Raw genomic sequence first — 13,273 nt, 5'->3', positions numbered from 1 at the left:
GGATATAAATGATTTTTTATAAAAATATTATATAGAGAAAAAATAAAGAAATATGAAAAAATTATTATTTAAATGGAATAGTGAATATTGACTAGTTAAAATGGTGAGGCTGCTGGGGAAATTTTAATAAAGTGGCTCATCAGAATAGAAAAAAATAATTTTTAGTTATTTTGGTGAGTAAAATTTGGTGAGGCTACTATGAATGTTCTAAGCTAATCAAAATAGCGAAGACCGACCCCTATAAAGTTGGATTTTTGAGTTTGTTCTCGTTACCTCTCGCACAGGTTTTGTCATTTCGGGTTGTCATCTTTCCGAGCTTCCCCGGCCCCCACGCCACCCAGTTCTCCAAAGTCTCTCTTCTCTCTCTTGCACGCAACACTCGCTTCTTGCTCTGCATGTAGAGTCTTAGTATTCGATTAGAAGAACATCGCTGTCTTCATCTTCTTTATCTTTATCATCCATAGCTGCCAACGTATATGCATACACGGTCGACAGCAACAGCTGTTCTTCTATATAACGTTGACCTTTTTTTTCATCCATTTGCTCATCTGTATGTGTTTGCAAGATCTGGTGAATGCTCCTGAAATTGAAATTTCCTTGAAATCAGTGCCACTGTGGTGTGAAGATCCCAGATTTCAACTAAATTCTTATGTTTAGCGTACTTGCCAAACCGGTCTTTCATAGATTTTGATGCGACTGTCCTTCCTGCTTGACTTTAAGCGCACGGAGCAGCAAACCGTATTGTAAGTACCCAACACTTTCTTTTGTTCATTTGTGGGCGTTGCTCTCCCTTTTCTCTACTCTTTCTGCTTATAATTGGGGTATTTCTTTACTTCGAAAATTTTATTGCTCTGCTTAATTTCCTGGGAGCTGTTAGGATTATCATCTCCTTTAACTCTTCCCTGTTATCTCAGAATATATTCGTGTATATCTATCAATTCAGGTGCTACGAAATTGTTGATTTATCCATATTTTCGATTCCCTGTGCAGCGGTGCGTAGGCGTAGCAGATATTAATTTACTGATTTTAGACTTTATAATAACAACAACAGCATCAGGAATAATAAATGTGATGATAATAAGTATATTTTTTGTTATTTGATCCACTTAGTGCGGCACTTGTTTGATCCAAAGCTTACTCTTCTGGTGGTAAATTGCGTAAATCTACTTCTTCAGACTTTTTGACTACTAATAGACCTACACACATCATGGATATTGTATTAATATTATGCATATTACATATTTGCACTGTTCACTTTTGCCTTGCTATATTTAGACGGCATTGCATATGCATCTTTCTTTTCATTAGATCAAGAGTTATCAACTATATAATTACTTTCTTCAAGTTGTAGATCTTGTTCCACAGGGTATGTAGATATTGTTTGTAGTTAATTTTCGAATGTGCCAACTGAGTTTTTTCAAGCATGATTAGGATTTTTGTGGATTGTGCTTGCAGGTAGACATAACAATTAAGTGTAATAGTAAGTTGTGGAAAAAGCTCAACCAAGTGTCGACAGTGAGGAAATGGATCAAGAAAATAATGTGAACCACAGTGATGATGTGCATGATATTGAAAACGAGGTTCTGTGGGATGGGAAGGAAATTAAGAGGCACTGGTCAGAGGTATCTGACAAAAACATGACATACAAAGAACCATTTTTGGTGAAAAGGACGAACACCACCTCTCAGATTGCCATTGTTGGTGCCAATCTTTGCCCCATTGAGAGCCTTGACTATGAGTAAGCAACCCCAATTGCTCCTGTTGTTATTTTTTTTTCAAGAATAATTTTACCATGCAAAACAAGTTATATGAAGCCCATATATATAATAGATTACTTATCAAAAAAATATATATAATAGATTGCTACCAGTGTGCACATATATAACATAGCCGCATTAAACCCATTGCTTCAACAATTTTAACAAAAGGTGACTATTTGTGGTCTCTGTCACTTGAAGTTCGAGTCGCAAGTAATATTATTTGAGTGGAGTGAGCTTTGAATGTAACACTCCAAATTTCATGGATATGTATTAAGTCTTATATTGGGTCGGTGAATTGTGACAGTATTGCATAGGTGCTAAGTTTTACATTGGTTGTTTACTAGGTGGAACTTGGTTTTATAAGTGATTCCAAGTAACTCCAATTGTTACTTTGACTAGCCTTTTTAAAGTATAACATAATTGTGGCTAGTGTTTCTTTAGGTTTTAAAATTGAAGGCAATAATATTCATTAAAGTTTTGAATTTGATTATGGAGGAGATCCTAAGGTTCTTCACCTATAACGAGCAGATTCACTTGCTGAGTACTGAGGTAGCAGATTGGTCCTAATTATTAGGACTATTAAGAATTCACAAAGAGGACTCGTTCAAATTTGTGGATGAATTCCACTAAATGGTGCTGTTTATTGATGTACCAGTTCCCAAGAAGAAGATTCCTTCTTCATTTCTTGTTTATTTTAGTGCTATTGTGGTAAATAGGATCATCAGCAAACTAAACCAATGAACCTCAAAACCAGATTTATGCAGAAATTTTTTTGGCCTTTAGAATTGAAAGTATTTAATTTATTTAATTATTATTATTATTATTTTTTATGTCTAGGTTGGGGAGTTAGGGTAATGCTTACTTGGATAATTGGGATGTTGTTATCGACCTTAATTTGGGAAGGACTAGGGTTGGGAAATGTGGCATTGATAGAGAAAAGCTTGATCATTAAGCGGTCATGGATTTTTCTTAGAGAGCATTGGCTCCAGCACTCCAGAGTTTAAAAGTGTCCTATTAGAAACTGATTGGTGCCAAATTCGCAGTTCAAGAAGATCATGAAGGTCCTTGAACAGTCATTTCAAAGGGCCCTTCTTCAGTTCTCTTACTTTTTTATGCTCATTGTTGGGAAGGGATCTAAAATTTCTATTCATAGAGAATTTATGCTTGGGTTTCCATATTTTTTGAAGCTCTTCTTTGTCTTTTTAGAAACCAGTGGCTTATGTTATGATCTATTGGATTTTTTCGTACTTAAATTTCTTTGTGAGTTCATATGGATGGAGATCTCATGAAGTTTTGTTACGCACTTATGTTAGGCGCAAAAAAACCCTAGGTGCTAACCACAGTGGCGGCTGAGACAATTAAGGAAGAAGAGGAAATAAAGGCTGTGCTTGAGGAGCACGGTTTTTAGGTAGGAAAGTCCTAAGAATAAGGGGATTGTGTTTCCCCGGTTGTAGCCTAAGAATAAGGAATTTACTTCCCAATCAGTAGCTGATTTATAGGAAGCAAATTAAGGGAATTATATTTCCCCAAAATTATGGTAATCAAGCAATTACTGCTGTATTGTAATTCACCCTATTTATATGAGGGATTCGAATGAATAAAGGCATGCAGAAAATTTATCAAACCAACTCCAGTAGTTGCTAGGAGGCAGAGGTACCTCGAATACCTCGTATCATCTACCTTTCCAAACATAGGTAAGCCCAGGGACAAAAACCCTGCCGCTGTACCTTTCAGCAAACCAGTCACACGGTCTCAAACCCGGGTCCTTAACAAGTTTCTTCTCTAGTTCTCTTCTTCAAGTTTTGGAAGTTATTTATTTGCACTCTAAATGAGAATGCTGTTATTTCGAAAATAGTGAATTGATTACCTCTAATCTTTCTTCCACTGTCTTCATAAAAATTTGAACTCAGTTTTCCTTCATCCAACATTGAACCTTTTTTTTTTTTTTTCCTGAGATCATCCAATATTCAATATTGATTTTGGGAGGTCAAAGTTCCTCCTCAAGTCGAGGGATGGTTTGTTGTGCATGAAAAGGAAAATAATGACAAAATGCTTCAACTTAGGACATCTAACAAGACCCTTAGCCCATTTATCTGTGATGTGCAAGGAGTAGGAATTAATCATTATTTTGTTGATTTATTCCAGTTTTCTGTTCCCCTTGGTAGAGGTAGCCATCTGGCAGGTGTTTTGTGGGTCTCAATGGATACTTAGCTATATTGTTTATTTTTTCTGTGAAGAAGGGGCAAAGATTTAAGAACTAGTGGTATGCTAGTGATTTTGAGTGGGTGAGTTAGAATGAGAGAGATGCTAGTACATTATAGGATACAGAAACCATGCTGGACTGGATTTTCTTGGAAGATCTACATGACGCGCTAGCTCTAGGTGTGAGTCAATTCCTGCTGAACAGTGATTTGCTTCTTAATTCTTGGGTTTCATGGTCCATAGCTCTATACCATTTTGTTTTGTGAAATTATAAGCTAGGTGTGGATCCTAGATGTGCCTTTAATTCTTTTCATTAATTGGTACATTTCTTGGTTAAAAGTGGGGGCTTTTGCCTAACAATTTTCAGGTGTCATTACTATCCTTGTCCCTTTTTTTCTTCTTCTTTTTTCCTGAGCTACTTTCCTTATTAATTAGTTTTGGGTTTTGTTGAGTTGGTTTAAGTCTTTTTGAGTAATTTTCAAGCAGTCCCATCCTTTATCTTTGTATTTCTTTCATTCAAGCATGATTTGTGGTGTGAGATACGGTTCTGAAGGAAGCGTTTCCTATTCTCTTTGGTATTGCTCGTGCGAAGGATGCCTCAGTTGCGGATAATATGGAGATTTTGGGTGGTTCTACTCAGTGGAACGTGAACTTTGTTAGAGAAGCACATGATTAGGAAGTTGATGTCTTTGCTTCCTTCTTTCAGGTGTTGCACTCAGTTATTGTGAGTAGAGGTCGTGCAAATAGGCTTTGGTGGGTTTCTTCCAAGAGTGGCCTGTTCAAGTTCAAGTCCTTTAGTTCCCTGGCTTGCTTTGAAGGTAGTCGCTTCCCTTGGAAGAGTGTGTGGCGGACTCAGGCTCCTTCAAGGGCGGCTTTTTTTGCGTGGTCGGCGGCCCTAGGCAAGATCTTTATAGTGGATAATCTCAGGAAGAGGCATGTTATCATAGTGGATAGATGCTGCTTGTGTAAGAGAAATGGGGAATTAGTGGACCACCTTCATCTTCACTGTGACGTGGCTTCTACTCTATGGAATTCTATCTTTACTCGTTTGTCTTGGGTTATGCCTAATGCCTAGAAGAGTTATCGACTTGTTTGCCTGTTGGTGGAATTTGGAAGGCTGAGGAGTGCTGCGATTTGGAAGATGGTGCCAATCTGCATTTTTTAGTATGTTTGAAAGGAAATAAATCTTAGGTGTTTCGAGGATTTAGAGAGTTCCATGGAGGATATCTTAGCTTCGTTCTTTCACATTCTGTATCTTTGGACGGTGGCTTTTTTGTCCTCTCTGTCACTTAGTTTTGGCGATTTCTTTGTTCGTTTTTCTCTTCCTAGTTAGGTGTTTCATTTTGTATACTCCCAGTGTACTAAGTGGCGCCTTACGCTTTCAATAAGACTAGTTTTACTTATAAAAAAAAAAAAAAATCACTAAAACTTTTTTCTTGGAAAAGGGGAAGAAAACATAAAGAAAGGAGATAATCTGACTGTGAACTTAAGTTCATAGTGCAGTGCCCAACTGTTTGTTTTTGGTACTATATGGTGCTGTATTGTGTACCATATAGAGTTTTACTTCAAAAATTGCATGTTAATCAGTATTTGCTATGTTGCAAGCTGTAACATAGACGCGTCTCTGTTTCCAGCTATGTTTACTTTTTTATTTCAATTTAGTGTTTTTTATGTGGCTGGGTTTGTAGGCCTTTGATGTAGCTACTTATATTTATTTCTCATCTTTGCATACGAATAATTTCTTGTTTTTTTTTTCCCATATTTTTTGGTGTAACAATTGCATTTACAAATTTTTTATCATGTCACAATTCCCTTTCCATGCTGACTAGAATGACACATCGAAACTTTAGGAATTATCTCAGTTTTATCCGAGAGTCTGTTTACTATATTGACTGAAGGCTAAGGTGATAAGAGAATTTACTTTTTTACTCTATTTCAGGATTGTTGAAAATGAATTATTTAAGCAGGACTGGAGGTCAAGGAAGAAGGTTCAGATATTTCAGTACGTTTTACTCAAGTGGGCATTTGCACTTCTTATAGGGCTAGGTACTGGACTAGTTGGCTTCTTCAATAATATTGCAGTGGAGAACATAGCTGGTTTCAAGTTGCTGCTGACTAGTGATCTCATGTCTGAGCACAAGTGAGACTACTACTGCATCAAAAGCTGCCATACATTCTTTTTATTCAACTTTATCGGTATAAAGTGACATATTACAGATCAAAAATCAAAAAATATCTACTTTACTTGGACTAGGATTTCCTAACAAAAAATCAAAAACACTAAAGAAACTGAAACACTTAGCTTTAAAGTACTAAAACAAAGTATTATGAGGACCCACAAACTCAAAATAAGACTCACGGGTCTGTCTGAGCTCATTCCTGTAGATCTTGAAATTAGACAAATATGCCTGGTCCCCAAAAATTAACAGAACATGAACTGGCAACATATGACTAGAAAATTTCAAGTGGGCCTTGCATTGGATGTAAACCAAATTTCTAAGATTTATTATTATTATTTTTTTCTTGTCTTTGAACTTACTGTCCATGAACTTGTTACTGCCTGCATCAATCTCCCTTCTCTCCCTAAACCAATGAGTATTAATGCCACAAAAATTTTGCAACTGCTGCATTGGAAGATTCCTGGGAGCATTGCCGTATTTTCCCCCTATTTTGGGGTCATCATGCCCTATTCATTGTCAGATCTGTTCAGGAGGTTGTGCTTTAAAGCTTACTTGGAGAGTATATGTTTGGGTGTGAGCATGTGCCAGAATATGTATGTTTATGTAGGTGTGCATGTGCAACTGTGTGCTATTGGCTCGGTAGGTGGGTGGGTGTGCAGGCGGATGTGCATGGGAATGTGTGTGTGTGTGCGCTTGCATGCATGCATGCATGCATGCATGCCTGCGCCATGGAGTCTGAAGAAATTGAGCTGCCTCGTTTCATATTGAGAGACATGGAGCTCAAATTTTTGTTTCTTTGCTAATTGAGATGGGATACTCATAGGGATATAAATTGAAATTCTTGGACACATTTCATTCTGATGGGACTCTTAGGGGCTTTCCTTGTTATTAACAAAAATTCTCTTTATAAAAATATTCTTAATTTTTAATTATATGAGCAGGGAGGCTTGGGATTTAAAATCTCCTGCTTTCAATCTATACAGTTAGCTAGTGAATGATACAGTCTGTTTTTGCCAAATTTAATAGTAAATACAATTTTTTTTATAAGTAAACAGAACCTGTAAAAATAGTAAAGGCATCTCTATCTATGCAGTTTTGTATTATCTTTCCCCATTATTTATTTATTTTTTTTTTCTAAAAAAAAAAAAAATCTTTTAATGGAAAAAAGTTGAATACATGAGATGCAGCTATATATAGTACTGAACGCGTAACTGTTGTGTAAGAACAATTATCGTCTGTACTTCTTATCGAATCACAGCAGTTTACTGAGCATATGCTGTGTCTTGAATGCATGTGAGATCCTTATTTGAATATTCATGCCATTTTTTTTTTTTATAATAACATTGACACTGTAGTGGTTCCAGTGCAGATATTACAAGGCTTTCGCAGCATATGCTGGTTGCAATGTAGTTTTAGCTGCTGCTGCTGCAGCTCTCTGTGCTTTCATTGCTCCAGCGGCAGCAGGATCTGGTATTCCTGAGGTGAAAGCCTATCTCAATGGTGTGGATGCTTATTCAATACTAGCTCCAAGCACTCTCTTTGTAAAGGTGAGTAGACGTTTGTGTTCCCTCTCTCTACTACCATGAAAGGAAACAAAATGGAAATTCATGACCTTTCCTTAAACAATAGAGGCTTAGCAAAAGTGAACATCTATTGAGAAGCTCAGATCACCTGTTTGTGTCCTGAGAGAGGTTTAAATTAACTCAACTAATCCTTAATCTTAATTAAATTGAGGCCAAATATTGATCTCATCAATTAAACAGCACCATCACATGTAATTTTTTCCGCAATTCTACACTATCTACAATCATACTATCTATCATCTCTCTATTTAATGTAATATCTCTCTTCCCTACTTTTACCCACAGTAGTTAAGGTCTCTCTCTATCTCTGTTCACTTGAGATAGGTTTGAAGAAACAAAATGATTAGTTTGGGATAACTCCTTATACTTTTAAGGGAAAAAAAAAATCAAGCATTTCTCTGATGTTCACAATTCTGATTTTGCAGATTTTTGGCTCCATTCTTGGAGTTTCTGCTGGCTTTGTGGTGGGTAAAGAAGGGCCAATGGTACACACAGGTGCTTGTATAGCCAATTTACTTGGGCAAGGTGGTTCTCGCAAGTACCGTTTGACTTGGACATGGCTAAAATACTTCAAAAATGACCGGGACCGGCGAGACATGATCACTTGTGGTGCAGCTGCTGGTGTGGCTGCTGCCTTTCGTGCTCCAGTTGGTGGTGTTCTGTTTGCCCTAGAAGAGGCAGCTTCATGGTCTCTCTCTCTCTCAAGTGCACATTTTTTTTATTATTATTCTGTTTCTTTCCTGTGTTTATTTGCATGATTCTTCCCCAATCTTGGTACACGTCAGTACATAGCCAGACATTGAAATTCTTCTTGCCTTTAGTGTTGAAACAATGGCGATCATTTGAATATGGTGTTGGGTAAAAGGTCCATGACTAGAAAGTTATAGACCTCTGTGAGATGACTTGTTTACTAGAAGTACTTATAAACTCAGTTGTGGATGCAAAGTATGGTTCTTCGTAGGCTGGTTGGTGTTCCTAAGACCCCCATGGGTCTTACGGAGTGGGGCTATGGAAGAACATTAGGAAGGGGTGGACTCTGTTTTGTAGCTATACCAAATTTATTTTGGGTAATGGATCCAGGATCAGATTCTTGGATGATGTGTGGTGCGGAGAGATGCCCCTCAAGAAAGCTTTCCCAGGTTTGTATGACATAGCTTGTGACAAGTATTCATTCGTGGCAGCTCATTTGATTCTGGAGAGCGGTTCTTTTGAGTGGGATGTCAGATTTATTCGAGTGGCACACGATTGGGAGGTGGACGTCTTAACTTCTTTCTTTACTTTATTGTATTCCATCAGTCTAGATCGTGACGGGGAAGATAAGCTTTGGTGGTCTCCTTCTCACAAAGGTAAGCTTGATGTTAGATCTTTCTATAAGTCTCTTGCCTTTAAGGAGACAAGTCATTTCCCCTGGAAAAGTATTTGGCGTACCAAGGTTCCCTTGAAAGTGGCCTTTTTTCGCTTGTGCGGCAGTGCTAGGGAGGATCCTTACTTTGGACAACCTCAGAAAGAGGCGGGTCATTGTGATTGATAGATGTTGTATGTGCAAAAAGAATGGGGAGTTTGTGGATCATCTTCTTCTCCATTGTGATGCCGCTTGTGTTCTTTGGAATGCCATCTTTAACTGGTTCAATCTTTCTTGGGTTATGCCTCGTCGAGTGGTTGATCTTTTCGCTTGCTGGTGGACGGGTGGTCACTCTCGGAGTGCGGTTGTGTGGAAGATGGTTCCTTGTTTGTCTTATATGGTGTCTGTGGAGGGAACACAACGATAAACACTTCGAGGACAAAGAAAGAACCATTGAGGAGCTCATTTCTTTTATCTTTTATTCTTTGTACTCTTGGATGGCTGCATTCCTTGCCCTCTTAGTGATTAGTTTTAATGATTTTCTTGTACTGTTTTCTTCTTCTTCTTAGTTGCCGTTCTTATATACTACCTGTGTACTTGATCGCTTCTTGCACTTTTAATGAAATTTCTCTTACTTATCAAAAAAAAAAAAAAAAGGAATAACTTTTAAACTCTTCTCCATCGAAACAACACTCCCACAGATACTGATATAAAACCCACTAGGAATACTGAAATTATTAAGTTTGGGTGTCTTTTGACTTGTTTTGGTGAGTTTGATAAGTTTTGGCTTACAAAAATATATATCTCTTGACGGAAATGTATTGGTGAGAGTTACTTAAGAAGGATATATGTGGAGATGGATATACCAATATTGTATATTACATCATAAGGTGTAAGGAATCAACATGTAATGAATTCCTTTTCATTATTTTTTTTTAAAATTAGTCTCCTTTGGTTTGTTAAAATTATATAAAAATTTTAAGTGTATTAGATTTTATGAAAGGGATATATTTAGGAATTGCATTTTTACATTTTTCTATCTTCAGCTCTAGGTAATGTGGTCAAGAAAATTTAATCGGTGAGCTAGTCACATCATACATTGTGTTATGCAATCAATTGTACTATGATTCTATGATATTCTCTTGAGTATATCTGCATCTTTATGTTTTCAAATAGCTTTTACCCACACATCAAATGATGAAATGTACTCACTCTGTTATACCATATTGGCATATTCTTCACTAGTACTTTGTAGATTACCTCCCAATTCCAGACCATATCATCCAATATAATTGGGTGTCTGCACCAGAAGCATCTAAAACTGATCATTCACTAGTATACGATTTAATTTTAACAAGTTTTGCCTCATGATCACAAGGTTTTCCATGCATGCCAGTTATTTCAGATGTTCCATAGCATTTGCAAAAGGTTTTTGTAACATCTTTGCTGCTGGGCGTCCAAAATAATGAATTTGAAGAAAAATGTTCTGTAATCAAATCAAGAAAATTTTATTTTTCCAAATAAACTAAGGAAAAGACGGCAATCAGAATGCTGGGTTTTAAATCCGTTGTAGCAGGGACAGAACTGTGTTGTACCTATTGGGGGCAGAATTTTGTAAATCGAATTTGGCACTGAATCCATCATCATGTCTTCTAATTTCTGAAAACCCAAGTGCTTCTTCTTATTTGGCCTTGCTTCAGGTGGCGGAGTGCTCTTCTTTGGAGGACATTTTTCACAACAGCAGTAGTCGCCATAGTTTTGAGAGCTTTCATACAATATTGTACCACGGGAAAATGTGGGCTATTTGGCCAAGGAGGTCTTATAATGTATGATGTCAGCTCTGCCACAGAATCATATAGTGCCTCAGATTTATTAGCAGTAATTCTCCTAGGAATTATTGGAGGCATTCTTGGAAGCGCTTATAACTATTTTGTGGACAAGGTCCTTCGTACTTATAGCATCATCAACGAGTATGTTCTCCTATTCAATTATTTTTGTTGGCAATAGTTTTACTCAAATAAGTGGTACAAATAGTTGGTAAAATGAAAGCATCACAAGCATTTATGCTTCCTCATCATCATCAATTTCTTTTTTTACTTTGTTTTTGATAAACCTTGTCACTATGCCATCTCCACTGGCACGGTTAAAGTTGACCAGATGCTTTGACTTAAATAAAAAAATGACTGGATCTGGGGCAATGATAATCGGATACATCTGTTTTAGTTAAATGATTTTGTTCTTATACCAATTCTTACTGCCCACTCTTTCTCCTGCTGCTGCAGAAGAGGTGCTGCTTTCAAGATCTTACTAGTTATTGCCATCTCCATCTTGACATCATGTTGTTCTTTTGGGCTGCCATGGCTTGCGAAGTGCATCTCTTGCCCCACAGACCTGACAGTGAGCTGCCCCACTGTTGGTGAATCTGGAAACTATAAAGGCTTCCAGTGCCCGTCGGGGTACTACAACGACCTTGCCTCCCTCTTTCTAAACACTAATGATGATGCCATTCGCAACCTATTCAGCACTAGTACCAAGAATGAATTTCATATTTCCAGTCTTCTCATCTTCTTTGGTGCTGTATACTGCCTTGGATTTATCACTTATGGCATTGCTATTCCTGCCGGTCTCTTTATCCCTGTCATACTAGCTGGAGCTTCCTATGGTCGTCTTGTTGGGAGATTGTTTGCATCAATCTCTACCCTGGACACGGGTCTCTTTGCCCTTCTTGGAGCTGCATCCTTTCTTGGTGGTACCATGAGAATGACAGTTTCCTTGTGTGTTATATTGCTTGAGCTCACCAATGACTTATTATTGCTTCCCCTTGTTATGTTGGTTCTTCTAATCTCGAAAACTGTGGCTGATAACTTCAACAAGGGTGTCTATGACCAAATACTGAGAATAAAGGGATTGCCTTACCTGGAGGCCCATGTAGAACCTTGCATGAGGCATTTGGCGGCACGTGATGTTGTTTCCGGTCCATTGGTCACCTTTTCTGGTGTTGAAAAGGTGGGGAATATATTACATGCTTTGAAAACAACAGGGCATAATGGGTTCCCCGTGATTGATGAACCACCTTTCTCGGATGCACCAGAATTGTGCGGGGTTGTTTTGAGGTCTCATTTGCTAGTTTTGCTGAGCGGAAAGAATTTTTCAGAGGATAGGGTGGTTACTGGAGATGATTTGTTTCAAAGATTTGCTGCATTTGATTTTGCCAAGGCAGGCTCTGGTAAGGGAATCAAACTTGAGGATCTAGATATTGAAGAGGAAGAGATGGAGATGTATGTTGATCTTCATCCTATTACAAATGCATCCCCATACACGGTGGTCGAGACGATGTCACTAGCCAAAGCCGCAATTCTCTTTCGGCAACTTGGTCTCAGGCACATGTGTGTGGTACCAAAGAGCCAAGGGGTAAGTTTCTCTCTCTCTCTCTCTCTCTCTCTTGATGATTAGTTTGTAGTAGATGATGAAAGATTGAAACTTGGGGAAGATATGCCTGGAAGCGCCTGCCAGTGACCTTACAAAGTTATATTTGTACTGACTTTTTTAACACATTGCAGAGGCCTCCAATTGTTGGGATTCTGACACGGCATGACTTCATGCCAGAGCACATATTGGGACTCAATCCTCAATTCAAGGAGTAGATCAACTGAATGGTCGACCGTTGGTTTTTGGACTAGTAGAAGTGACGACTTTGTTTTAGAGAGGCAAACACGCTCTCAGTCGTATAGTCGTACGGATATTGCGAGGAAATTTGAGTCTTCTAAGCCATGAGGACAATGTATATGGAGTCATAGACGCATTTGAAACACCACGAGAAACTCACCAGCCTTAAAATTCTAAAGAAATGATTCGAGACACCCTAGTCTTCCAGTGGTTTTTTTTTTTTATTATTATTATTATTTATTTTTTTATTTTAAAAATATATGTGCTATAAATGTTAATATGTTAGTAATACATACATACACTAGCAATTTTATAAGTTAGAATTAATGTTAATTTGCCTAGTAAAAAAAGTTGGAATCTAAAGCTTGAGTTTGAACTTGGTTGATTTTTATCGAACGGGTTATGATGATGCCAAATTTCTCATGTCCGGATTGGGTTGCGTCTTTCCTGCAAAACAAGAGAACTACTGAAGTGGCACCTGCCTTTAGTGAGCGGGATCAAGTTAGTAATTTTGTCTTAAATAAATAAAATAAAATTTTT

General features: G+C 37.7%; 1 protein-coding gene across 1 annotated transcript; it reads left to right on the top strand.

Moving 5' to 3' along the window:
* Positions 1–229: 229 nt before the first annotated feature.
* On the top strand, positions 230–12,956 carry LOC133865788 (chloride channel protein CLC-c-like). Its single transcript, XM_062302261.1, has 8 exons — positions 230–743; positions 1,456–1,738; positions 5,902–6,102; positions 7,512–7,689; positions 8,151–8,413; positions 10,768–11,037; positions 11,350–12,478; positions 12,628–12,956. The coding sequence occupies exons 2-8, from the start codon at positions 1,524–1,526 to the stop codon at positions 12,709–12,711; spliced, it is 2,340 nt and encodes a 779-aa protein (XP_062158245.1). The 5' UTR covers positions 230–743; positions 1,456–1,523; the 3' UTR covers positions 12,712–12,956.
* The last annotated feature ends 317 nt before the right edge of the window (positions 12,957–13,273 follow it).

The sequence above is a fragment of the Alnus glutinosa genome, chromosome 4 (genome assembly GCF_958979055.1).
Source record: "Alnus glutinosa chromosome 4, dhAlnGlut1.1, whole genome shotgun sequence".
In the NCBI taxonomy this organism is placed as follows: domain Eukaryota; kingdom Viridiplantae; phylum Streptophyta; class Magnoliopsida; order Fagales; family Betulaceae; genus Alnus; species Alnus glutinosa.
Note: the sequence above shows the minus strand (reverse complement) of the source record. Positions and strands in the feature narration are given on the sequence as shown.

Coding starts and splice junctions, on each gene's coding strand:
- LOC133865788 (XM_062302261.1), top strand. CDS start 1,524: ATGGATCAAGAAAATAATGTGAACCACAGTGATGATGTGCATGATATT. Junction 6,103..7,511: donor GATCTCATGTCTGAGCACAA/GTGAGACTACTA, acceptor GTTCCAGTGCAG/ATATTACAAGGCTTTCGCAG. Junction 7,690..8,150: donor CAAGCACTCTCTTTGTAAAG/GTGAGTAGACGT, acceptor CTGATTTTGCAG/ATTTTTGGCTCCATTCTTGG.